Source organism: Ursus americanus, chromosome 12 (assembly GCF_024610735.1).
Source record: "Ursus americanus isolate L20-20 chromosome 12, mUrsAme1.1.p, whole genome shotgun sequence".
Classification (NCBI taxonomy): domain Eukaryota; kingdom Metazoa; phylum Chordata; class Mammalia; order Carnivora; family Ursidae; genus Ursus; species Ursus americanus.
The window spans coordinates 15,881,275-15,908,882 of NC_142138.1; the positions used below are offsets into that span (position 1 = coordinate 15,881,275).

Consider the following 27,608-nt stretch of genomic DNA (forward strand, 5'->3'; position numbering starts at 1 on the left):
GAGAGGCTTCCTGGCATTGGGGAAGGGTCAGGCTCCAGCGGTGGGCGGCTTGAGTCGCGAGGTAGCCAATCTAGACAAAGGAGGCAGGGTCCTTGGCAAATTGGCGTTTAATAAATGGAGGAGAATCAGGCAGTATGGCATCCTGAGAATGGTTGGGGACTTTGGAGCCGCAGGGAAGGGGATGGCTGTCAGCTCTATTCCTTACTATTACATGACCTACTGGAGCAAGCTGCTTTACCTGTCTGGGACTCAATTTTCCTCATCAGGGAATGGGGATGGTATTTTCATGAATTATCTTCAGGAGTTGAGGTCAAGATTAAAAGTGTTGTGACAATATAAGCAAGCTGTTGACCAGATCATTGGAGATACATAGTACCTTTTAGTATTCCCTAAGGATAGGTTTTAAAGGTATGCACGGAGTCGCAAAGACTCACTGAGCTCCTGCTATGTGCCAGGCACTGGGTTGGCACAGGGGCTAGCTGTGATCCCAGCAACAATGGAGTTAATCGTTTAGTAGTAAAGCTCCACTCTTCATATGGGCTAGGGGCTCTCCTGAAGGGTGGGCTCTTTCCTGTTTAGCGAAGACATGGGTCCAAAACTCAGAACTGAGGTAAGCGCTGGGTCAGCTGTAGAGTAGAAATCTGCCTCTGGATTTTACTGAAAATAAATCGGATGTCTGGGTGGTGGGTGATAAGATGTTGTGCTCCCTGCCGAGGAAGACAGAGTCAGAAGTGAGAAACCCAGGCTTGAGGAGCTGGGCCAGCCCCCTGGGGAATCTGTCTTGTCACGGGCTAGCTGGAGCAGGGAGAAGCCTGGGTGGTGGCTGGTCGGTTTGGGTAAGCCAGAACGTTTGTATAGATTCTTCATTTCCTATTTATTTTCCTTGTTTCTCTTAGAATAGTCTTGGAGAGTTCTAGCCAAGGACAGAGGGTTGTTGGCATGCTAGGATCAGTGTTAGGAGCGGCACCGCTGGGCCTCCAGGCCCGAGACGGTGAGATGCTAGCAGAGGGAGTTCCAAGTGAAGAGGATGTGAGTGTGAGAGGTGCAGCGGCTGGCTTGGTCAGTCTTCTTCCTGTTTGCAGGTAGAGAATGTCGAGGAAGCTCTGAGCTAGTGCACTGTCCTGTTTTGTCCCTTAAGGTATCTGCAACAAAACATAATAAAAAATTATTATAAAAAATAGTAATAAAAAAAGATTTATAATGAAAAAAAAAAGGTATCCGCAGCTCTTAGCAGGGTGCCTAGTGCCTGGCGCAATCTGCATTTCTTTGAATATCAATCATGGAGTTGCAAGATGCATTATTATTTCATATACCACTAGGAAAGTAAGACAGTGTTACCAATTAATTGTAAGATGCCATTGATTGTGGGATTCAATGATTTCAGAGAAGCAAAATGTGAAAAAAATGAGTGTCCTAGAATTAAGAAAATGTGGTCGTAGGCATCTAATAAATATTTGTTAATTGGATGAATGAAGCATACAGAGATTAGAATCAAAGCAAAACACTAGTGCCTATAAGTACAAAATTAGGAATTCAGACTGTTAAAGCATGAGCCTTTTCATCCTTGTTTTCTATTGATTTCACCGAGCTAGTTCATTCAGTACACATTTATTGAAAATAGATTCTATCCCAGACACTGTTAGGAACTAGGGATACAGAAATCACTAAGGTCCTTTTATTTTTCAGGTTCAGGCCAGTAAAGGAGACAGACCTGGAACCAAAAAAAAAAAATCATATTTCATAATGGTTAGAATTTAAAAGAAAGTAGGGACGCGGTACTCTCATGGCACCAAGGGACAGAGAAAGGCAAAGAAGTCTTTCCTGAAGGGGAGATGGTTGAGTTGGAACTGAAAATATTAAGTCCGAGGTCACCAGGCACACAAGAGAGGAAGGGGTTAGGAAGGGAAGGGCAAGTACAAAGCAGTGGGGCAAAGGCACCAGAGAACCTGCGAGGAGCCCCGGGACGTCTGGAGTTTCCTGTAAGAACCGTCAGGATTGTGTTCCACGATGAGGCCGACCGCAAACAGAGGGGAGCTCTTGGTGGGCCTGGAATGCCACGCGTGGGTATCAGGCTATATGGCAGCCATCCTGAGTCCTGAGAAAGGACCCAGCAGAGGGACCACTCTGGGGAGGCGGGGAGGGCGGGGCTGGGCCATCCTTGTTCCACAGGGAGCAGCTCTACTTTGACTTGTTGTATTTACATTTTCTGTGAGTCATGGCTTGAAGAAAACGAAGGAATGCATAGCTTGACAGCTGGTGCCATGGGTCCCGTGTAGCTCCGGAAGCCTTGTGAGCAAGGGAGGCAGGATGATAGGAAAGTGCCGAGGCTGGAGTCCGAGCATTGTTCTCGGAAACCCAGCTGCAGGTAGCGCACGTGCTCACTGGGGCCTCCCTGTTTTCCTCTCCACCTGCCAGGGAGCCTGCAAGCCAAAGGGGGCAAACGCCGTTGGGGAATCATTGTGATTAAGTCAGAAGCAATCACTTTTAATGAAGCTGTTTTTGACTGGGATACATATCCAGGAAGCAGTAACTGAACATCTGCGGGCTGGCTTCGTTTTAGAATCCCCAAGTGTGACTTTGCCAAGGAAACATTACCTTTTTGAAATGGAAGGGCTCAGACCGCTTTCTCGGTGGAAATGAGACTCCGGGTGCTCACCTGAGGAGTTGTAGCCTGTTCGCCTGTGTGCTTGTCTCGGGGGCTTGTTCTTACTCGGTGAAAGGCTGATCTGGGATATGAAAACCTCCGTGAGATTTCTGTGTCGTGTGGGCTAATCTGACCAGAGGGACTTAGAGCGGCAGTGAAGGCCAAGGAATTCCTGAGTGTTCTCTGGTCCGATTTCCTTGTAACTCACAAGGGGTCCGTAAAGAAAACAGATTGTCTAACACATTCCTGATCCTGTCTCCCGAGAGGCTCCTTCTGCATTCCCAGTCACTTCATGACTCGGCTGCAGTATATTGGCCCCTTCTCCAAAACGACCCCTCAAGCTGTTAGGAACGAATGGGAAAGGCCTGGGACTTGGCAGGCGCAGAGGAGCCACCGTGGGTCCAGGCTGCTTGTGAGTGACGCCGCCACCTCTCTTCACTTCCCCGAGACCTGTTTCCCCATCAGTACGACGCACATCACTGCGCTCCCGTACATTTACTCTTCTTACGTGTGTGGACCTAGCTTTAAGAGAAAAGTCGTGTATCTCTGGGAGTCTCCCCCTGATTACCTGTAAACTAGAGATTTAAGTATCCTCTCCTTCCAAAGTCCCAGTGAGGAGTGGCGGGGGTGCATGTTTCACCATGTTTGGCATATAATAGGTACTTAGTAGATCATTTTTGGAATGAACGGTTGACAGGGTAGATGAGGTTCCTTTTTAGTGCTGTGGCCGTTGTCCTCCTCCTGATTCAAATTCAATGAGAATACATGCGTGTCTGTTACCTCTAGATTGTTTGAATTCCACAGCCCCATGTTTACCTGTATAGCATTTTTCACCCAATATCATGACTTTGCTTCAATTATTACGCGGCTCGCAACTGCTGAACATCTGATTTCCTTCCGAGAAGGCAAACTCACGTCTGAGGCCTTGCCTGTCTTGTTTACCCAGCACCTAGCTCAGTGTGCCCATTAGCATACTGTTAGCACTCAGCGTTTTTGTTGGGCGGAATAAGTAAATGGCCACCAGTTGGTCGGCTGCGCCCCTTTTATTTCCACTTGCAAGATGTTTTGTGCCTGATTTTGCAGACCCACTTGGTCTTCATGTGGCTTTTGTCCTTGATCACTGCAGGTGCAGGGACCACAATGCCTGGCGGAGATCAGGAACCAGGGAGCTACTACGTGGGTGTGGACGTTGGAACAGGGAGTGTGCGTGCAGCTCTGGTGGACCAGAGGGGCATCATTTTGGCTTTTGCAGACCAGCCGATTAACCGATGGGAGCCTCAGTTCAACCACCATGAGCAGTCCTCTGAGGACATCTGGGCCGCCTGCTGTGTTGTCACAAAGGTATGGCCACAGCTGTGGCGTTCTATCCTTGTGTATGCTCCCCTGCTCCCACCTGCTGAGCATGTCTGTTTTGTACATCTGGTACCAGGGACAAGGTTGGGATGCTTTAGATATAGGCCTTGCCTTTCGGGAGTTCATAGTCTAGTGGCAGAGACCAGTAGATGGCTAAACTATGACTCGGTAGGTGCTGGGGGGTCAGGGGCTATGTCTGGAGCTGAGGAAAGGGTAACTCAGAGGGGCTCAGGTGGACAGGACCCAGGATTCTGGTCACGTGTGACCGAATGTGGAAGTGGTCACTGATAATCATAGCTAACACCTGTGCCTTCGTGCGTGCCCAATGTTATGTAAACGGTGTTAGCACGCATCGTGTATGTGAATCCTCGCAACGACCCTGGGAAGGTAGTCCTATTACAACCCCTGTTGTATCGAGGAGGAAACAGGTACAGAAAGGTTAGGTGACTTACCCAAGTTCATGCAGTTAGTAAGCAGCAGACGTGGCAGTGACTCCAGCGCTACACCGTGAGTCGCTGGACTGTCCTCCTTTCCAGGTGGACAAGTGGGAGGAACCTCATTTTGTTCAGAGGCAACAGCATGTGCCAAGGCGTGAGTGGCAGGCGCACGTGGTGTGTTTTGAGGAAGCAAGGACATTGAGTTGTGCCAGACAGATGTTGATGTGGAGGGGCCTTGGATTGCAGTCCACCTGCTGGCTTGGGGAAGGAAGAGATGCTCACTTATCTCTCATGACTGGTTGGTTTTAGAACCTGGTGATCGGGAGAGACAGAGATACTTTTGTGTTTTTTTCCTTTCAGAGGGAAAAATAAAGTCCTGGTTTCTCTTTTCTCTCTGTTCCTAGTTTTGTTCCTTAAATATTCATGAAGGGCTTGGTAATTTGCAGATGGACAATTCACCATTCTGTCTGTATTGATCAGTCTGTTTAAACTTTAATGAGCTCTGGACTGCTGTTAGTACCCCTAGAGAAGGAGACAGAGCAGGTGGGGGTGGGCAGCGCTGGAGCAGTCTGTAGGAAGAAAAGTGGGGGCACATCTCTTCTGCCTGTTTAATTTTCCTCCTCCCTCCCTGCTCTCAGCCTCTGCCTTGGTGAGAATCTTCTACTCTTTGCCCTTGGGTCTCCTTTGTTCTTCTAACATATAGCCTTTCTTGCCATTAAGGAAATTGTCAAGAAGAAAATATAATCCCCTGATGAAAAGCTACTTCAAAAAAGGTCTGCTCTAAGTACAGCTTGGTTTAATGGTAGATTTTTAATCATCTCCTGGTGGCGGTCAACTCGTCATCTGTGTGAGCCCCATGAGTGCCATGGGCATTTGTTCTGAGTGAGGCTGTCTCATTGAGGCTATTGGGATGAAGCTGCTGGGTCTTAGGCTGTCTGCTCACGTGGAGTATGGCTGTGTGGCCGTGTACCAGGAGCCATAGCATAAGCATGCCACGTCTACCCGCAGCTCAGTGCTGGTGTGAGGTTTAGAGAAGGAGGCATTTTTGTATCAAGGAGGTCGCTCACTGTAGAGCGTAGATTCTGGAGCCAGACTGCCTGGATTGACAGCCCATTGCCAACATTGATTAGCTGGTCATCTTGAACAAGTGACTTCAGGTTTCTTGCCTGAGTTTCCTCAGGTAAGATGGGAATGATAATCGTAGCTTATCTCCAAACGGTTGTTGTGAGACCTAAGTGAGTGAATGCATTTCCAGAGCCAGAACAGTGCCTGGAAATGAGGAAGCACTGCGTTTCCCTGTGGTGATGATGATGGTTAACAGTAGCAGAAATGGGTGGCCTGTGGAGGAGAATGACCTTCTAAGATAAAACACTGAAAGGTCAAAGTCAATTAGGGAGGTGCCTTCTGGAAACCTTCACTCACTCCCTGTGTGGTTAGGGTTCTTTGTATGGAAGGCTTTGACAAGCGCTGGTATAGGGCAAAGGGTGACCGAGAATCTATCCTGTCCAGTCTCTTATTTTTCAGAGACTTCTGGGAGAGCCTGAGAGCAGTGGTACTACTTCCCTTCCTGCCTGAGATGGTTTTCCTCTTAGTCAAGTTAGTCAGAACAACAGCAACAAATAAGAACAATAAGATGATGACGATGATGACAGCTCACCTTTCCCAGGCACTCCTTATGTGCCAGCGCTCATGCTGAGTACTTGATATCCATCACTTCGTTTATCCACGTGACAGCCTCTTGATAGAGTTTTTATTATTCTGCCTGTTCTGGAGCTGGAAGAATTGAGCTTTGAAGGGTTAAGTAACCGGTCCAAGGTCACAAGATTAATACAAGCGAGGGGTGGACTGCTGCCGCCCCCCTCATGCTCTGCCCTTTGCCCCTCTCTCCAGCCTCATTTCGCTCCCCATGCCCTCTGCTTGGAAATCCTATTAAGCTTCCTGAAGTTTTTTGAATTTGCCACTGTGTAGGGAGACCTGTACTAACTATATCCTGTACTAACTATTGCAGTACTAACCATACTGCATTTTCAGTGCCTTTCTCTGACCGTCTGCTCCTGTGAAAAGTGTGTGCCCCCTGAGCAGGGATCATGTCTTGTTTATCTGTAGTTCCCTAGAGTTCCTTGCCTCTGATATGCCCAATTCCTGTTTGTGGAGCATGTGAATGGATGAAATGTCTGTTATTTTCAATATCTGGAAAGTTCTCTCACCTTCTTCACCTGCCCAACTCCTGCACAGGTACTTGTAATCTTCAGCATTACTTGCTCCTGGGAGCCTTCTCTGATGACCTCTGACAGCCCCTGCCCTTCCTTGTCAACCTCAGAGGAAAGAGAGGGTAGGAAAGCCCTCTCTGCTGCCCTGGAGCCTACTGTCTTCACTTGTCCTCATCACATAGCATTTGATCTGGTCCTTAGCGGATTGCATTGTAATTGATGACTTGTTCGGTTTCCTCAAAACCATGAGTTGAACTTGAAGAGAATCACCCCCATATTCCCAGCCTCTAACACATTGCCTGGCACAGTGTTGCTGCTCAGTCAGTGGTTGCTGCATTAAAGTTACTTAGAACTAAAAACAAACAAACAAAATTCTGGCGTCCCTCATCTTAAGTGTCACAGTAACTGTGTGAGATAGACTGCCATTCTTTCTGTTTGACACATGAGAATATTGAGGCTCTGAAACTAACAGGTGTTAGAGACAGGGCAGGACCCCTAGCAAGATGGCTCCAAATCCTAGTTTCTGTTCTACTACTCCTAAAATTGGAGGGTCTTTATTGGGTTGGCACTCACACATCTAAAAAGTGCTATGGGAACATAGAAGTCTTAGAGGTATACGCTGTCTCTGATATTAAGGACTTCTATCTCTTTTTGGACCCACAATCTTAATCATCCCAAGAAGGTGAAAACATTGCAATTTCGTGTCTAATGAGTACCAGCTTCCATTAGGAAAAAGGACAAAGATAAGCTGGAGGTGTCATTCAGCCCAACAGGCATTTGTCAAATGTCGTCTAGTTTTCACATAGTTCTCTGAGCACCTAATATGTGCTGATCTTTACTAAACCTGGAGTGTGTGCAGAAGAGGTATACAACAAATTTTCTGCCGCCAAGGTTGAAATAGTTCAGTTGCATGGAAAAACCCAGCACCTATGAGGCCAACGAAGTAGTGTTTTAAGTTGTACTAGCTATGTGAGTAACGGTTGGAGAGAGAAGGAGCAACCCATGTGGGATTGAGCAACAATGCTAACCTTTTACAGTCGTAGAACCTGTGTGGTTTACAAAGCATGTTCACAGCCGTTCAGTTGTCATACAAGGTAGGTGGGGCAGGGATGGTGGTTCCCATTTTACAACCGAAAAGAAAAATGGAGACCCAAAGAGTTAAGTGACTTTCTCTAAGTCACCCAGGAAGTCGGCAATAAGCCTGAACTCCGGTCAGATCTTTGCCTTCTTTCCATGTCCAGCACCACATACCTGTGTTGCTTGTCTGGATTCATGCAGGAACCTAACTGATGTCACGTATGCACTACTCCTTCCCAGTCCTTTCTCCTTCTTGGAGTTGAAATGATTTTTTTTTTTTTTTTTAATGTAACTGGATCCTGTCATTCTTTTGCTCACCATCCTTCCATAGCATCACACTACTATTTGGATAGAACTCAGAATCCTTAACATGGTCTTCGGGCCCTTCATGGTTTGGGTTCCACCTAATTTCCTGGCTCATCTCATGATGCTTCTCTCAGCTGCCTGCTTTCCGGCCACGCTCTCTTTCTGTTCTGTCCTCAAGCATGCAGTGAATGCTCCCTCTAGCCTCAGGACCTTTACACATGTTCTTTCTCCTTCCTACAGACTCTTCCCGCCTTCCGCCAATGTATCTAACTCTTTGTCATCCTTGGATTCACGCCATCTAATACAGTAGTCACTAGGCACATGTGGCTGTTTAATTTAAGCTAATTAAAATAAAAACAATTTGGGGCGCCTGGGTGGCTCAGTCTTTAAGCATCTGCCTTCGGCTCGGGTCATGATCCCAGGGTCCTGGGATTGAGTTCTGCATTGGGCTCCCAGCTCAGCGGGAAGCCTGCTTCTTCCTCTCCCACTCCCCCTGCCTGTGTTCCCTCTCTCGCTGTGTCTCTCTCTGTCAAATAAATAAAATCTTAAAATAAATAAATAAATAAAATAACAATTTAAAGTTTGGTTCCTCCGTTGCACTGGCCACATTTCAGTTGCTTGGGAGCCATGCACGGCTCGTGGCTACCATATGGGGCAGCACAGATACAGAACATTTCCATTACTGCAGGAAGTGCAGCACTGCATCTTAGTTCAAAAGTCCAGTCCTTCGAGGAAGAAGCCTTTTCTTGCCCAGGATCATCTCCAAACTAAGTTAGTGTTGTCGCAGTACCTTATACTTTTCCTTCATAGAAATACACATGGTTTGTGAATCATCCATTTTTTGATGAATAATAAAATGATAAAGTCATTTTATAATCAAATAATAAATAATAAGTCTTTGATTTTTTTGAGTTGATCTCTATCTTATCTCCTAGATTTGATGTTTCAGGGGAGTAGGAACTAGTTTACTCACCCAGGTCCTAACACCTAGTAGACTCAGGAAGTGTCAAAAGAATGAGTGAGTAAAGAAATTGGGACCTCTCTACTCCAGTCAATGGAGAAGGCTTAAGGAAGGGTGTACGGCAAACAGGGACTCTGGAGAACTCTAAGAGACGACATTCAGAGCTGGAGGAATGGCACGGACAGAAGGGATGTGAAGGAGCCAGCTCGGGGTGGGGCACATGGTTTCCAATTGGAGGAAGAGGGGAGACTGCATTGCATGAGGGGGCAAACCTGGGACAGTGGATTCTGAGGCCAGTAGGGTGTCTTCTAGAATCATCCTGAATTTCAGATGGACCAGCAGCTGCTTCAGGATGGCTTGCAAGGAACAGAAATGAAATTCAAGGATGCCAGTTAGGGGGCAGTTTCTCCAAATGAAGTTCTGGGGGCTGAGATTCCTTTGAACCATCAGCTCTGCGAGGCTAGGGCTCCGTCTGTCTTGTTCAGCATGTGTACTCCATGCTGGCACATACAGGTGCTTAATAATGTCTTTTTTCTTTTTAAAGATTTATTTATTTATTAGAGAGAGAGCACAGCAGGGTCAGGGGCAGAAGAAGAAGGAGAGAATCTTAAGCAGACTCCCCGCTGAGCATGGAGCCTGATGTGGGGCTTCATCTCACCACCCTGACATCATGACCTGAGCCAAAATCAAGAGTCAGAGGCTTAACCTACTGAGCCACCCAGGCACCTCATTAATTTCTTAATTAATTAATGGCTGGATAAGAATGTTGGCAGAGGAGTAAATAACAGTGACAAGAATGACTTTGGAAGGAAGATCTAATAGGACTTGGTGAAAGTGGAGAGGAAAGAGATGAAGATAGTTTCAGAATTTCCCTTCTTAGAAGAATGTTGGTGTCCCTGACATAAGTGGAAGTGTTAGGTCTCCATTTCCCTGTTTATCTTCAAGGAACAACACCACAACTAAGCTAAGATGCTATGTAGGTCATGGTCCAGGGTTGGATTTATGCGTTGTACTAGTCACTAGAGTAAATTTTGTTAAATAGAGTGTCTCCAGGGGCCTTGCAGGTAACATACTCCCCATACAAGCTGTATCAGCCTGTTTGCTCTTCCCACCTCAGGGCCTTTGCACTGGCTGTTCTCCCGCCTGCAACACTTTCCCACCAAATTTCCACAAGGTCAGTTCCTTTATGTGTTTCCTCAGATCTCATCTCAGCAACTACCTCCCTCTTTTTTGGCACTCCTCATCCCCTTATCATTTTCTAGTACATTCTGTGTTTTATTTATATTAGGTGTTGTCTATTCCTAATAAAATGTCATCTCCAAAGGAGCAAGGATGGTTTTTTTTTTGTAATATTATCTTCTTTTTTTCCCAAATACCCAGAAGAGTGCTCAGCCTGACCCTAGAAGAGGTTTGATTATATTTGCTGACTGATTGAACGTGTGAGTAATTGAATTGTGTAGGCAACAGGGAGTGATGAGCCTGAGGGAACCAGGGATTTCATAACTCCACACACCCTCAAGGCTGACAAAGGCATTCAGATCAAGATTGAAAAGAATACAGTACCAGCCACAAAACTCAATTGCAAGTTGGACTCTGTCTGTGAGGCCTTAGGCTTTGACCCTTGCTCCAAATAGGGCTAAAGAAAAAGCCAGGTATGCCTCTGACCCTCCAGTTCTCAGTTTGGATGGTTTCAAAGGAATACTGTCTCCCCACCCAATATGGCAGAGCCTGCTGATTTAAAACACATGCAGGATTGAACTGGTTCCCACCATCAGAACAAAGCGATTCACAATCCCTTCCCCAAATATTTGCTTGCTGCCCCATAGCTACGAGTTGACAGTTGTTAGACATGGACCAGGTTACCAAATGAAGTTACAGAAATCTTCTCTGGAAATTCTTTAGAAGAGCAATGTGCTTTCTCTCTAGCTGTGGAAATTCCCTTGATGCCAAGTCGTTGGGGTGAGTTTACTGGACTGCTTTCTTCTTCCATTAATAAGAGCATTAAAAGGAATCCTCAGGTTAGCAGGTCAAGTCCCAGGTACCTTCTGGGTAGTGTGGCCTTGACAGCCATCTTTCTGGGATGGTTTAGATGGGGGTTGGGGTGGGGAGTAGGGTGGTCCTACTCCTGGATCAGCATGATCGTAAGACGTTTTCATGTAAGGCTGGGGGTGTGGCTACCTAACCAAATCAGATTTAAATGCATGTCACAATTATTCTTCTAGTTCTTTGTGATCAATTTCTATTGTAGAGATGGAGAGGTTGAGCCTTTGTGAGTGAAAGGCCATGAGTAGAATATGGAACTCTAGGTCTTCAGAGGGGTTCATAAAATAGATTGAAGAGAATATTTTCTTTGCACCTACTGGGAGGTTACTCCATCATTCTTTTTTTTTTTTTTTTTTAAGATTTTATTTATTTATTCGACAGAGATAGAGACAGCCAGTGAGAGAGGGAACACAAGCAGGGGGAGTGGGAGAGGAAGAAGCAGGCTCATAGCGGAGGAGCCTGATGTGGGGCTCGATCCCAGAACGCCGGGATCACGCCCTGAGCCGAAGGCAGACGCTTAACCGCTGTGCCACCCAGGCGCCCCTACTCCATAATTCTTGAGAAGGTTTGAGTTTATTCAGTCTTCTTAATCACTATTCCCTTTGCCTATCATTTGTACATGTGCTTACACGACAGAGTGTGCTTTGCTTTGTGAGTAAGAAAGATTTCATGAATGTAGGTGTAGATCGGTCAGTGTCGTAAAGGTATGCAGGACATTCGTCTCATGCTGTGGGGCAAAGATATTGCCAGCAGTCACAGATGGGTCACTAGCAGATGTTCCCCCCTGGAATCCTAAATTACAAGTTTGGGATTCTGAAACAGGGAAAAAGAAGAATTATGTATTTTAAATGGGGATGAGCACTTTTGAGTTGACTTTTGTGGGATTAAAAGGTTTTATCCTCATTTTTTTTTTAAGAGAAAGAGAGCGTTCATGCAGTTTGGCATGTACAAGTGATGGGGCGAGGGGCAGAAGGAGAGAGAATCTTAAGCAGGCTCCACCTTCAGCATGGAGCCCCATGTGGGGCTCCATCTCACTATCATGAAAAAAAAAATAGAAACAATCTATTATTTTACAACTTTAAAAATTATATAACAAAGTAAAAAGTCTCCTATATCCTCGAACTGCAGTTTCTGCTCTCACAGGCAATCGCTGCTGTTAACAATTTGTTGTATACAAATTCGTCCCTAGCTTATGATTTTTCAACTTTATGATGGTGAGAAAGTGATAGGTATTCCATGGAAACTGTACTTCGAATTTTGGGTTTTGATTTTTTCCTGGGCTAGCAATATGCAGTGTGATGCTCTCTCTTAATGCTGGGCAGTGGTAACGAGCCGCAGCACCCAGTATGCCCTGTAATTGTGAGGGTAAAGAACCCACACACTTACACCATTCTGTACCCATACAGATGTTCAGTTTTTCACTTCCAGTACAGTATTCAGCAAACTACGTGAGATATTTAGCACTTTAGTGTAAAGTAGGCTTTGTGATAGATGATTGTGCCCAACTGAAGCTAATGTAGGTGTTTTTAGCACATTTAAGGTAGGCTAGGCAAAGCTATGATGTTTGATTGGTTGGGTATATTCAGTGCATTTTCGACTTATTGCTATTTTCAACTTAGGATGGGTTTATTCAATGTAAGCTCGTCCTCAGTGGAGGAGATCTATATATATTTTTTAATCTTACTAACATGTCATGGATGTCTTTCCATTTCATCTTTAGCTGAACCTCTCAAAAATATTTAACAGTTTGAGGTGTAATTTACATACCATCAAATCCATCCAGTGATATTATTGAATTTACTCATTCGTACAATTATCACCATAATCACATTTTAGGATACTTCTGCTACTTTTAAAAAAGTTCCTTTGTGACTGTTTGTGGTCATTCCCCAGCCCCAGTTATAGATAACTGTTTATCTGCTTTCTGTCTTTATGGTTACTCCTTTTTAGAAATTTCATATAAATGGAATCCTACAGCATGCATTCTTTTGTGTCTGACTTCTTTCATTTAGCGTAATGTTTTTAAGGTTCATTCATGTTGTTGCACTTAACAGTTGGTGCCTTTCTCTTGCTGAGTGCTATTCCATTGTGTGGGTATACCACCCTGATTAACCATTTGATTAAACTATGATGGACATTTGATTTGTTTCCAGTTTGGGGGTATTCTGAACAATGCTGCTATAAATACATACAAGAGTTTATGTTGCCATACGTTTTTATTTTCTTGGGTAAATGTAAATGCTTAAGAAGTAAAATTGCTGGGTTGTATGATAAGCTATATTTAAAAATTGCCAAGCTGTTTTCCCAAAGCGGCTGTATTTTCCGTTCCTGCCAGCAGTGTATGAGGCTTTCACCTTCTCCCGAATTTTCTAACACTTAGTATTGTCAATATTTTACAATTGTGATTTAGTTTGTATTTTCTTAATAACTAATGATGTTGAGTATATTTCCATGTACTTATTGGATATTGTGTGTGATATGTGTCTTCTTGGGTGATGTGTATATTTAAATCTTTTGTCCATTTTGTATTTGGGTTGTTTTTCTCTTACTATTTCGGTTATAAGAGTTCTTTATGTATTCTATACATAGGTCTATTATTAGATGTATGAATTATAAATATTTTCTCCAATCTGTAGCTTATCTTTTCATTTTCCTGTGGTTGCATTTCAAGAGCAAAATTTAAAAATTTTGATGAAGACAAATATATCCATTTTTTTCTTTTATGAGTCTTAGTTTTGAAGAAATCTTTAACTCACGTTAGAAAAATTTTCACTTACAAGTTTTATAGTTTAATTTTTACATTTGGAGATATGACACATTTTGAATTAATTTTTGTGTGCATGTGAGGTAAAAGTCTAGAAGTGTAAGTTTTGTTGTGTTTTTTTTTTTTTCTTGCATGTGGACATTTAGTTTTTCCAGCCCTATTATTGAACAGACTGTCCTTTGCCATTGAATTGTCTCGGTACCTTTATAAAAAATTAATCAACCATAAATGTTTGGGATTATTTCTTGTATTCCTTTTCTGTTCCATTTAATCTATAAATTTATCTAATGCCAATGCCACACTGATTTAGAAGTGATAGTTTTATATAAAGTAGCTTAAATTCTCCATCTTTGTTCTTTCTTTTCAAAAATGCTTAGGCTCTTCTGCATTCTTTACTTTTCTACATAAATATTAAGAGCAGCTTGTCAATTTGTAAACAACAAAAAACTCCAAATATCCAAAAACCTGCTGAAATTTCTATAGGGTTTGTGTAGATAGAATCTGTAGATTAATTTGAGGACATTACCATTTTCACAATGTTGAGTTTTCCATTTCATGAATATAGCATATTTCTCCAATTTGTACCTTCTTTTGTAGCAATGTTTTATACTTTTCAGGGCATTGGTTTTGAACTTCTTTTGATAAATTCATTACTGAGGTTTTTGGGTTTTTTGTTTTTGTTTTTGATGCTATTCTGAATGGAATTATTTCCTTAATTTCAACTTTGATATATTAGCTGCTCATGTATATAAATACAATTAATTTTAATATGCTAGTCTTGTATCCTGTGATCCTGCTAAACTTGTTTATTACTTCTAGTAGCTTTTTTTTTTTTAGTAGATACCTTAGCATTTTCTGCATATGAGATCATGTTTTCTGCAAAAAAAGATGCTTGAACTTCTTTCTTTCCACTCTGTGTGCTTTAAATTTCTTTTCTTGCCTTATTGCATTGGCTGGAAACACTAGCTGCAGGTTGAATAGACGTGGTGAAAGAGACATTTTTCTTTGTTTATAGTCGGAGGGAGTCATTCATTTTATCACGAAGTGTAATGTTAGCTTTAGGTTTTTGTAGATGCTCTTTATCAGGTTGTGGAAGTTCCCTTGTCTCTGGGTTTATTGATTTTTTTTTTTTTTCCTCTCTCTTTTTCTGCATCTGTTGAGATGATCATTAGGTATTTGTGCTTTATTCTGTTAATATGTGTAATACATTAATTGATTTATGGTTATAAAATCAACCTCGCATTCCTGGGATAACTCCTAATGGTCATAATATATAATACGTGTTTTGTAAGTAATGTTTTGTTAAGGATTTTTACACCTATTTTCATGGCAGATATTGGCCCATAGTGTTCTTTTCTTTTGATGTCTTTGTTTGGCTTTGTTATGAGAGTAATGCTGGCCATGTAGAATTTGTTGGAAAACGTTCCCTCCTTCACTATATCCTAAACAAGTTTGTGAAGGAATTGAATTATTTCCTCCTTGAATGTTTAACAGAATTTCCCAGTGGAGCCATCTGGTCCTAGAGTTTTTTGTTTTGTTTTCTTTTGTATTTGTGGGAATGTTTTAAATACAATTTTGATTTTTCAAGAATAAATCCTTTTTAAAAATTAAATGCTTTGATTTTTCAAGAATAAATAAATAAATGTGGCTTTATTCACATTCCATAGCCCCCAGATGGTTGTTTTTGATGCTTTTGTCCAGCGAGATACTTTTATTTTGCTAAAAGAATTTGCCACTCCTCTTCAGAGTACCACATGCAGAAGTTACTTCTCTGCCTCTTTTTAATGGCTGTACAATATTCCATTTTGCAGATGTACCAAATCTAGTAAAAAACAGTTTTTCCAAATTTTAAATATATTCTTAAGTAGTGCTACAGTTAAATTTAATCCACATATAACCTAGGCTAATAATTCACTAAGCTAGGTTCCTAGAAGTGAGTTGGCTGGGCAAATGTTATGCACGTTTTTAATTTTGATAAATACTCTGAAGTTATTCTCCAAAATTTGTACCGAATTATTATACAATTAGAGTAATGTAAGAGAAGGTGTGCTTCTCTCTGTCTGCCACTGCTGTGTACTGGTAATCTTATGCATATTTGCCAATGTGGAAGGCAAAGGTAGGTGTGTTTTTATTTGCATTCATTTATTTAACTGGAGTTGGGAATCTTTTTATATGCTCTTCGACTATTTCTTTTTTTTTTTTATGAAGTGACCTGCCATGTCCTTTGCTTGATTTACAGTTAGATTGGTTGTCTTTGTCTTATTAATTCATAGGATCTTCTGTCATTTTAGTTACATTAAACTTTTATCTGTTTTCTGTTGTAAATCTTTACTAAATTTAGCCATTCACTTTTTTTCTAGTCATAACCATTTTCAGTCTTTTAAAAGCCTGTCTTGTAATTTATGTTTTTGTTTGTTTGTTTGTTTTTAAAACAGCAAGTTGTACAAGGGATTGATGTAAACCAAATCCGAGGGCTTGGGTTTGATGCCACGTGTTCTCTGGTGGTTTTGGATAAGCAGTTTCGTCCTTTACCAGTAAACCATGAAGGTAGGACCATTCCATTCTCTTTCCCTGGTGGTGGGAGACTGGCTGGGCCCCAGGTGGAACATGAGGTCAGGTGTCTCTTATTGCCAAGGGTGAGATTTAGTGGTGGAGCAGGGAGACCAGAATCATGTCCTGGAGGTTACATGCTTGGAGAACAGTTTGTGGGAGTGATGACATGGGGGCTGGATTAGGGAGATACTTGGCTTACTCATGCCCAAGAGCCACAGTCAAGAACTCACTGTTCTCCACGTGGAAAGGAAGGACATGGGATCATTAGCTCAGAGTGAGCGGCCTTGAAACAGGCAAGTGATCTTGAGTGTTTTCTGGGAAGGGAATGTCAGTGTCTGCACTTGCTTTGTGTATGAAGCTCCTGTAGCATCTTTATTTGAATAGGTGAGCCAAGTCCATTTAAAGGAAATAGAATAAGGCAGACAGGACCATGCATCACACAGAAGCTGGAAACAGATTGGCCTGTTTTCAGTAGCCAGACCAAAGGACATTCCCGCTTAATGATATTGTCCTGATAGAGACTTGTGAATACAGTAATGAACTGTTTCAAAGGTATGTGCCACTTGGATTCACCATCAGAAATTTTTCATAGGTCAAGGTCTGTCCCTCTTGGGAAATTTTAGCAAGTAGCATCAGCACTGAGGTTGCAAACCCAAAAGTCCATAGTAGTTGGGTAGGTAACGAAAATGAGTAAAGTGGACCAGGTTTGAAAAAACAACAACAATAGCACATGTGTGGAGATAAAGTTCAACTAATTTTCAACCTTTTCATGAGCAGAAGACATTTGGGAGTGGTGGAGGCCACAGTGCACTGGAAATTGCAAGTTCCACCTAAGGAGTGTGGCTCTAGGCATCATCCGTGAGTTGATGCCAAGATAGCCACTGCAGATGTGTTTTAGGCCAAGATTGTGTTTGAGAACCGTCAGCAGTGCACACTGCTGTAGCAGTGCCTTTCTTAACGGGCAGCTGTGGATACTAGGGTACACTGGGACACCTTGGAACTGGAGTCAGGAAGGTGCCAGATCTCATCTCTGTTGATGCTGAGCCGTGACACCTTGAGCGAGTCACTTTACCTCTGCATTTTCTGAAAGAATTGGAGTAATGAACCATAGCTTTGCTGTGAGGATTGAGATCCTGACCCCTGATGCTCAGAAACATTTCTTCCATCTGATCATGAATTCCTAAAAAGAGAATGTGTCCCTCTCACTTTTATGGACCGAATTCATAGAACAGTGATTTATATAAATTACATGTGCTGGAAAAAGTATGCAAGTGAATGAATGGTTAGAACACAGTGGTAGTGATGCCCATGTTTACACACACACACACACACACACACACACACACACACACACACACTTTCCCCCCTTTTCCCCCACATTTATTAGCACCTCCCATGTGCCAAGCCCTTTCTTATTAAGTGTTGGGGTGTCAAAGACAAACATGAATGTTCCCTGTTCTCGGTGGCTGATCACTGGCCTGGGAGAGCAAAACAGCCCCAATCTGGGCCACTTGAGAAAGCACAGACCGAAGAAATGAGCCTGGACTAGCAGACCTCAGCTTGGCAGCAACAAGCACTCTCCGGTTATGAGAGATGGCCAGTCATGGAGCTGGCCCCTTGGGCAGGCTGTCTGCACTTCCTTGTATGACTTGCTTTCAGTAGTGACCAGGTGATAGTCTCTTAGGGATGCTATTGGATGAGTTCTCATTTTGGGTGGGACTTTAGATGTTAACAGCCCTAGGTTCCAAGGACGCTGACCTCTGATCTGCTAAGTTACATGGTTTTTAATTCTGGCTTTATAGTAGAATCAACCCAGGATCTTTTAAAATCCCCAATTCATGAGCCTTACCCCAAGATTTGTATTCACTTGGCTTGTGTTGAGACTAGGGCATCAGCATTGTTAAAGTTTCCTCCATAGTCTGGTATGTGGAGAATCACTGGGTGCAGCTGAATGGGCAGCTAAGATACCAGGAGCAAGAACACTTGAACTGGAAGAGAAGAGTTCCTTGTTAAACCTGCTTACATATGCACCCTCTCTGGATGCCATCTTTTTTCTCATTGTAGGTGGAATTGCTTCCTGTTAACAGGCCTTCTATTAAAAGGATAGTTAGGTTGCAACCCTAATTATTAGTGTTGAAATAATTTTTTTCCACCAAAAAGGTTAAAATGTACCCATTCATCAAACGTGTCCAGTGGCAGGCACCCCTTACCAGCTTCTTGCCTTTCAACAGGTTCTATTAAGGTTAGATTTTGTCTGAAATGGATTATCTTGTGCTAGAAAATGAAATTTGAATTTTAAAGGTGACTCAAAGGTTGTTTCAAGCCTTCTTATGCCTGCATGGCAGTGAACAACTCTTGATTGGTTAACTGGAATAATTGTGAGGAGCAGGCAGTGGGGTCAGGAAATTAACCATGACCATTAAAGTCAAACTCACAAAACTGGCAAAAATATAAAGATGGTAACCAAAAAAAAGAAAGAAAGAAAAGGGAAACCCCCCCCGAGTAAATTTAGTACAATAGATTAAGAACACCAATCATTACTACATGATAAAATATTCTCATTTTAGCCTTTTCTTGTTTGATCTTCTTTCCTTTGAAGATCAGACAGCACCCAGGTTGGACTGTGGTGGCAATGCTGACTGCTCCCTTCTCTGCAACCCCCCCAGCTCACAGCACAACTCTGCTTGGGTCATCCCAGCCACAGGAGCTCTTGGGGACAAGAAGAAGCAAGGGTGGTAATTCAGGGTCAGGGAGGGAGCTACCACTTAGGCTACTCTTCAGTAGAAACCTAATATTGAGATGTTTTTGCTAATTCATAGTAATTTCCCACAGGCGTTCTTGGCACACCTCCTGTGAGATACTCAGAATGTTAATTGAGTGAATACATGGATGGATAATCTGCCCATGGGTAAACTGACTGTACAACCCAAATTCTGCTCTAGCAGTTGCTTCTAATGTGTGTGTGCCTACACGCCCACAGTCTTGATTCTGTGATGTTTCTGGGATGAGATCTGGACATCGATGTTTTTAAACTACCTGGGTGGTTCTGTGTGCACAGAGGGTCAAGAACCAAAACTTTAAGCAGTGATATTATACAGTATAATCACTCAGCTATTTAGAAACAAATCTTGGGGCACCTCGGTGGCTTAGTCAGTTAAGTGTCTGCCTTCAGCTCAGGTCATGATCCCCAGGGTCCTGGGATCGAATCCCTCATGGGGCTCCCTGCTGAGCAGGGATCCTGCTTCTCCCTCTCCTTCTGCCTCTACCCCTACTTGTGTTCTCTCTCTCTCACTCGCTCTGTCAAATAAATAAAATCTTAAAAACAACAACAACAAATCTTAGATGTGTCTCCGGAAGTTCTCCTGTATTTCCTTATTTTCAAAGTTTGTGGGGCCCGAACCTCCCCCTGCCCCCGCCCCGGCAGGCAAAGCAGAGACTGAGTCCTTGCTTCATCATGGTGATGATGACCTGATTTCGATATTTTCTTAGGTTGGCATTGTGTTCTTTCAGTTTTAAAGATTCTTTTTCAGAGACATGACAAAGTAAGGAAAATAAAATTCATAGCCTCTTATGTACGCACTACTGAGGGTAAGTGCATGAAAATTTGCCATCTTTGCCACAGACTTTTTTTTTTTTTTTTTAAGATTTTATTTATTTATTTGACAGAGAGAGAGACAGCCAGCGAGAGAGGGAACACAAGCAGGGGGAGTGGGAGAGGAAGAAGCAGGCTCATAGCGGAGGAGCCTGATGTGGGGCTCGATCCCATAACGCCGGGATCACGCTCTGAGCCGAAGGCAGACGCTTAACCGCTGTGCCACCCAGGCGCCCCTGCCACAGACTTTTTTTTAAAGGAAGAACTGCTTGAAGCTTCGGCCCTTGCCTCCCCCCTCTGCCCAGCAGGTGACTGTGCTGCTGTAGCTGGTGTTCACAAACACGTCGTTTCTGTGCTTTCCCAACATATGTGTATACTCCCAACAACAAACAATGTGTATGGTGTTTAAAAATATCCCAGCTGGTGTCATTATTCATGTTGATATGTGTAGCTTGCGTTGAAGTTTGTTGTACCAACTTATTTATCTGTTCTCAGCACAGATCTGTTTCAAAGCACGCTATATGCTTTTCCAAGCTGTGACATAGGAGCATGTCTTAATCTTGGAGTCAGTCTGTCATGGGAAACGACCTAGATCAGAGAGTTGTTTTGAGGATTAAATGAGATGATGCATGTAAAATGTTTAGCACAGGGCTTGGAACACAACATACACACACACAGCTTTATAAATATTTGTTATTAGCAAAGATATATAATTGCTGCAGTTATTCTGCAATTGCAAAATAATGTGTGAAGTGCCTGGTTCAATTACTGTTGGGTCCCCTTTTATCTTTCCCTTTTATTATCTCCCAGTTTGTTTATTGCTGCTCTCTGCATTTTGCCATCCGAGGAAGCAGAGGACCGTAAAAAGAATGTTGGCTTGCCCATTAGTACATGAGGAATTAGTTGAGGCCGTGCAAGGGAGGGAGAAAGGGACAGTTCGTTCCTGTGTGGGCTGCAGGATGGTAGAGGTAGGATGTGAGGTGCATGCCTGTGCTTCTTTTCCAGCTGGTTTTAAATTCTGTTTCTTATTTCTCCTTCCTCTTGAGAGCCTACTGTGTAATAGGTACTTGTCTTTATGTGCATTGCCTTTTCAGTGAACAGAAAATCTCAGTTAACCCTTATATGCTATTAGGTGTTGTTATCCCTGTTTTGTAGGTAAGGACACTTAGGCTAAGAAAAATTTAATGACTCTGTCAATGTATCTCCCCCTGTAACTGGTCTGTTTAATCCTCAAACTGGAAAAAAATTCCAGTGATTCCCACTGCACCAAACTGAGGGGGGGGGGAAACACCTAAGTTAACTAATTTTAATCAAAGCGACTAGAAGAAGTGGGAATATAAGCAGATAAAAGCCATTGTGTAGTTGGTGTGTTATATTGGATTTATTATTCTGTTGAAGTGTCTGTGCAAACAGATCTTAAAAAGCCAACATACTGTTTTAGACTTACCTCATGGCTCTTTTCCTGAATACATACTCAGAAAAGGTTTTCTGGAACAGAAGAGATAGGAAAGAAGGGGGAGAAGTTGAGAGAGAATGAATAAGAATCTAATTAATTGGTAGATCTGACTGGTTTTAGTGTAGACATGTAACCGTGGGGTGACACTTAAAGGACACATCCAAGGTTTGGGTGGAACGTACTAATCCGTGTTGGTAGTGGCCCCCTCCCTTGCTGCTGTCAATGAATGAAGTTACAGTAGCTGTGCAGACTGGTGCCCTTGGGATTGCGGAAGCGCCCCCCTCGAATTCGAAGGCTAAGATCGTGCGCGTGTCCTCCCCTCTCTCATTTCTGCTAGGGGAGTCCCACCGGAACATCATCATGTGGCTGGACCACCGGGCAGTCAGTCAGGTCCACAGGATCAACGAAACCAAGCACCGTGTCCTGCAGTGTGTCGGCGGCGTAATGTCCGTGGAGATGCAGGCCCCGAAGCTTCTGTGGCTAAAAGAGGTGAGCGTCTGCGGCAGAGAGAGCGTGCTTATCACAGCCAGGGATTCTGTTTATTGTGGGTCCGTCTGTACCAGGAGCCGTGCTAAAGTCTGTTCCGTGTGATTTTTCCCAGCAGCTCTCTGAGGAAGCTAGATCCCAATTTATTGATTAGGTTGCAGTTAAATCTTTCCTGTTTTTAGGTGCTAACCTTAGGCAGGCACGGTGATAAGTGTTTGACACAGATTATCTCTTTGAATCCAAGCAGCTGCCTTATGAAGGTAGGGCTTGTCTCTTTTTTGGGAGGGTGAGGGTTGTCTGTAGACAAGAAAACTAAAGCTAATAGAGATTAACCAACTCACCCAAAATGACATGATAAGTATGTGGCAGAGCCAGGGCTGGGACTCGAGACTGGCCGACTCCAAAATCAGTTCTCTTAATATCCAGGACTCTCCTGGAGTTCAGAGAGGCTGATTACCATTCCAAATAGAAAGTGGCAGAGCTGGGCTTTAAGTCCACATCTTCTAACCAGAACCTTCTTTCTCTACGCACTGTATCCCCCGAGGATTAATCTGGCTTTGGTGGCATGTTGGGGTTTCTCATGTCACCTGAACTTGAGTTTCCATGTCCTTGAGTGATATGGTGATCTCCAGACGGAGCCCTTGCAGGTGGTTGCTGTTTCCAGATGTTCGGTCCTTTATGAAGTGTGGATAATGGTGATGTCAGCTTCACTGTGCCCAGCAGGGATGGATGTTCGAGAAAGTTCAAGTCCTCTGGGAACATGAGGGACTTGAAAATCCCTAGGTGGTCTGGTGAGGAGAGAATCCGTCCAATGAGTAAGACGTGGTGTGATTCGTTTTCTGGCTCTGGGGTTTCAGGTGGGCCGAGTCTTCAATTACTCAAAATGTATATGGGGGTGAGAGGAGTGTAAGGGTGCTGAGAAAGTGTCCCTGGATTGCCACCGGGAGCAGAAGAGACACAAGCAAAGAGGGCATCAGTAATCAAGGGAGGTTTGGCTTCTTATCTGTTTAGCATACTGAGCTGTTGTGTAAGCTTTAATTTGCAAAAAGGCTTCTATATTTATTAAGAGTTTGAAAACACAGAGCATTTTAGGAGTCAGGGGTTTCTGACTCTACTGGCATCACCTTGTGTGACTTTGAGCAAAGTAGTTCTCGTCCCAGGCCTCACTTCTTCTATCTATAAAGTGAGAGAGATGGTCTGGACCAGTTTGAAAACCTGATGTAAATATATCCTGAAATACCAATCAGAATATAGAACTACTCTGCACTGCACCCACCCTCTGCTTTGTGTTCTGTAGACATTAATTGATTTAATCTTAGCAAGCTTGGCCTGATAGACAGCATGGGAAACTGAGGCTGACAGATATAGCAGTATGATTTTCCTAAACGGATGGTAGAGCCAGAATTTAAACCCATGTCTGCTGGCCTCCAAATCCCAGCTCGCCCCATCGTGTCATGCTGCACAGAAATCCCTCTTTAAAGCATATGTCACTTAGGGTAGGGCCAGGAACAGGGGCAGTGGTGTTTTTAAACCAGCCTAAACATGGTGCAAGAAAACAAATGGGTTGGCTCCATCACACCCTTCTTGGCCACAGGTAAGGAGGTTCAGGCAGGTGGTCATTGGTATATTATCAGGGCCTTACTGAGCACCTGCTTCAGGGCCGGCTTGGGGCTGTATATCCCAGGAGGTCTGAATGCACATCTGGTGTGAAGCTCTCTGGAGGCTCAGTGCTGTGTGCTTGAGATCAAACTGTACTAAATAAAGCACAGAGAAAATAATTAGGTTCTAGATTGCATGGCAGTCAGTGATTGTGACCTCCTAAGACTGGCCATCCATCCATCTATCTAATCAGTTCCATTTCAGAGTTTTCTGAGAAAGGCCTTAAACATCTCATCGTGTATTTAACTACCTGGTGGGTGAGCCTCAAATCTGTTTTTAAAATTTCTTAAATTTATTTATTTATTTATTTTGGTAAGTACATACAGGAATCCATGCTGAGAATTCCTTTGATTTTTATCAAGAGTGCAAATTCAAAATAAAAGATATTGTCTAATACCAGTTTTAGCATTTTCTCCTTAAAACCTGACCTGGATGGCTTATGACCTTTTTCTGACTTTAACGTGTAAATGAATCACCTGGGGATCTTGTTAAATTGTAGATTTCTGATTTAGTAGTCCTGGGATGGGGACTGAGAATTGGCATTTCTGACAAGCTCCCAGGTGATGCTGATGTTGCTGGCCCACAGACCTATAAAACCACTTTTGTAAGTGGCACCCATTTGTGGAGACACAGAGGACAGTACCTTCTTTTGGATGTGGCGATGGGAGACTGGGGGACCAGGAGGTTAGATAGCTTTGAAAGAGTTGTTCAGTAGCACATCAGAGTCCAAACGTGAGACTCTGTGCTAAGCTCATGGGTCTGTCATTTGTTTACTCCCTTATTCACTCTTGAATTCACCAGATATTAACTGAGGTTCTGCTGTGACCCAGCAGTGTCATAGGCACAGGGGACACAAGCACGAAGAGGACTCAGGCTTACCCTTGAGGGGCCCAGCGTCCTCTGGCGCAGTGGTGGGGAAGTAAAGGAGAGGGGGTTGGGTGGAGGAAAGAGACACGGTACAGGAACTATCAGAAGATGTTCTAAGTACCTTGATAAAGGAATATGCAAAGTGCTTTCGGGGAAAATAATTTGCTTCTGGGAGTTCTTGAAGATGAGTCCCAAGATAGGAGTGGAGGTTTTGCCTATTAGAGAAGACAGGGAGGAAATTCTAGAGAAAAACTGTGGTTCATTTTTGGTAAGGTACATAGGTCCTGGGATGAGAGCCCAGGATGCTTCTCTGAGTGTAGTCGGAGATGAGGCCAGGTAAGTAGCCTGGGCTCAGTTTGGTAAGGGCTTATTTGGTAATAGATGGTTTTTAAGCAAGGGGGAGGGAATGTCTTAGATACCTTTGGCAGGGATGAGGGGACTGGATTAGAGGTGAGGAAATGTGTGTGTGTGGGAGTAAGAACTAGTTTTCATACTTTCCTGATTATAGCACTTTGTTGGCTTTGCCTTGCTCTTAGGATAAATTCCAAAATTTGTAACATGGCCCAGAAGATGGTATGTGATGTCATGTTCACCTCCTCCTTTCTGCTTACTGTGTGTCCCTCCCCTTGCTCACTCTATCCACCGGGATCCAGTCAGGGTGTCTCAAACACGCTCAGTTCTTTGCCACCTCCGTCTTGACTAGGGGTTGGCAAACTCTGGCACATGGGCCACATGCTCGTTTTGAATGTTTTGGGAGTAAAGAATGAGTTTTATTTCAAATGGTTGAAAAAGGATTCAAAAGGAGAATAATATTTTGTGACTTGTGAAAATCATGTGAAATTAAAATTTTCAGGGCCACAAAGTTTTATTGAAACACAGCCACGCTCATTCATTTATGGATTGTCTGTGGCTGCTTTTGCATCATGGCGACAGAGTGGAGTAGTTGAGACAGAGACTGTGTGCCTGCAGGGCTGAAAATATTTACTCTGACAGTTAGAGAAAAGTTTGCTGACCCTTGGTCTTAATGATGTGATGCTGTGCCTTCTGCCCCTGAACAGTCTTCCCTCTACTCAACACTGATCCCAACTTATTATTGAGGCTTCAGCTTTATTGTTAGGTCTTCAGAAAAGCCTTGCCTGACCCTCCAGTGAATTAGAGATCTCTTTCCACTGCACTCTTACTTCATTGTATCTTTCATAAGTTGTAGTGATGTATCATGTCGTATGATGATTTGCATGGTGCTTGGGTCTTCCAACCACTATAATCCATAGGGGGATGGAGAGTCTATCCATTTTGTTCATGGCTGTTTCCCTACCCCTAATCAAATGCCTGGCATATAGTAGGTAATCAATACATAGTTTTGAATAATTTGAGGGGCTCAGTAAGGGGGCTTTTGCAGTCCTCCAGGTGAGAAGTCATGAGGCAGGAAGTAAGCACTGTGGGGTGGAAAAGAGATAGGTTCCAGAATTTTTAGGGAATACTATCAACAAGACATGGAGGCCGATTGGCTTTGAGGGGCAAGCGAGATGGCACAGTCAGAACTGACCATTCACTTCAGTATTGCTGTCACTCACGGGCTCCTTGTCCTTAGCTTGGAATCTGATGACATCGGGAGTCGGGCAGAGTCTGGAGTTCAGACTTCCCAGAAGACCCAAGTGATAGACTAGGACCACCGCAGCTCTTAGGCAAAGTCACGTGGGTCCTAGTTCTGCAATGTGGAATTTTAATCATGTCCTTTACATTTAAAGTTTGTGTGTTTCAGGTTGATGTATGTTTCCTTAATAAGAATTGTCAGATAAAAGGAAAAATGCCATTTGAATTTTTCATAACCCCCAGCAGTCTGGCTTTTCCATTTGGTCTCAATGATTCTGACTCTCATCTTAATGAAGGCCAAATGTAAATTAAGTTCTGTCAGGCTGGAACAGCTGGAGTCTCCTATCTTTATAAACATGAAACATTGCAGGGTAACAAGGTGCACACTGGGGAAGGTCAAGAGAGTTAAGGGCTGATGCAGATCCTGACAGCTCAGTGTTAATGGAACATAATTAACTGGCGTGTAGGGGCTTCGTGGAGATCTTCCAATCCGACTTTTAACTCATTTCCTCTTTTTGCCATTGTCAGCAGAGCAGAAAGCTAATCATTTCATAGTCTGAGATTTTCATCATTCGTTCCCAACTGGAACCAACTGGCTAGAATGTCAGAAGATTTTGTTGATGGGTTTAGAAGATGCCCCTCCCATCTCTCCCAAGTTCATGCCTCTCTGCTTCTGTTCCCCTGATAGCATGCTGGGAAAATGAAGAAACGACTCTCCGGTTCTAATGTACCTTTTCCTGTACATGTAGATTCTTTGGAGGAAGCTGGGAGTTGGGATGCCTAGAGAGGTGGTTTGATAACTTCCTGTTAGCTGTGGAAAGTGTGAGTGGAGTGCTTTTTGTGAGGAACTATCGAAAACAAACAAAACAAAACTCCATGAGAGGTCGGGAAATCCTGGTTCTAGTCCTTTCTGTGAAGTAAGAGGTTTGTCCCAGCTCCTTGTCTGGCCTTATTCTTTCCTTCTTCTTGACTATATAAAAACATCTATTACCTTAGATTTCTTTTGCTTGAAATTTTGTGCAAGATAAACAATGTTAATTTCCTTTCTTTGAAATATACCATTTCTTTTTTAATGGCAGTTATGGTGGCAGTTTTTCTCTGTTAGTTACTCTGGCTTTAAATTGCATATATAGGCCTATTATTGTTCACCCACATTCATCAGACCTCAGCATTAGAGCTGATACAAGATATTGGGGAAATTTGGGGGATAAATCACAGTTCTGTAACAGAAGTAAAGTACAGGATTTGAAGCCAGACACACTTGGATTTAAATCACTCTCTGCCATTTACCGATTCTGGGACCTCAGACAAACTAAAGCAACTTCTCTGAGTCTCACAGTGTTCGGCTGTAAAATGAGAATAGTAGTGTCAGCCTTGTGAAACTATTCTAATTTAGTCAGATATTTATGAAGCACTTTATGCAAGTAAATATTCAAGCAGTAGTTACATCTTCACTTCCATTGTGTTTAAAAAATGTTTGTGTTCTACTGATGGGCATGTCAGTAATATCCTATCACCAACTGAGAGAATTTTAAACACTAGAATATCTTATTTCATGTAGTTGGCTGTAATGAGTGGTCTTTTTCCTGTTTGACTACTAGCTAAGG

General features: G+C 43.2%; 1 protein-coding gene across 16 annotated transcripts in view; it reads left to right on the forward strand.

The window, feature by feature from the left end:
• The window catches only part of FGGY (FGGY carbohydrate kinase domain containing), a 424,400-nt gene that overhangs the window by 17,695 nt on the left and 379,097 nt on the right, over positions 1-27,608 (forward strand). For 15 of the 16 annotated variants that reach the window (XR_006780460.2, XR_006780459.2, XR_015726250.1 and 12 more), the window contains 3 exons: positions 3,771-3,985; positions 16,231-16,342; positions 21,734-21,885. Coding sequence is in view for 13 of the 16 variants with exons in the window: in XM_087865927.1 (XP_087722053.1) it covers positions 3,771-3,985; positions 16,231-16,342; positions 21,734-21,885 (479 nt within the window). In the remaining 3 variants the exon portion in view is untranslated. The remainder of the gene's footprint in view (positions 1-3,770; positions 3,986-16,230; positions 16,343-21,733; positions 21,886-27,608) is intronic. The other variant, XM_087865938.1, reaches the window with a different exon arrangement.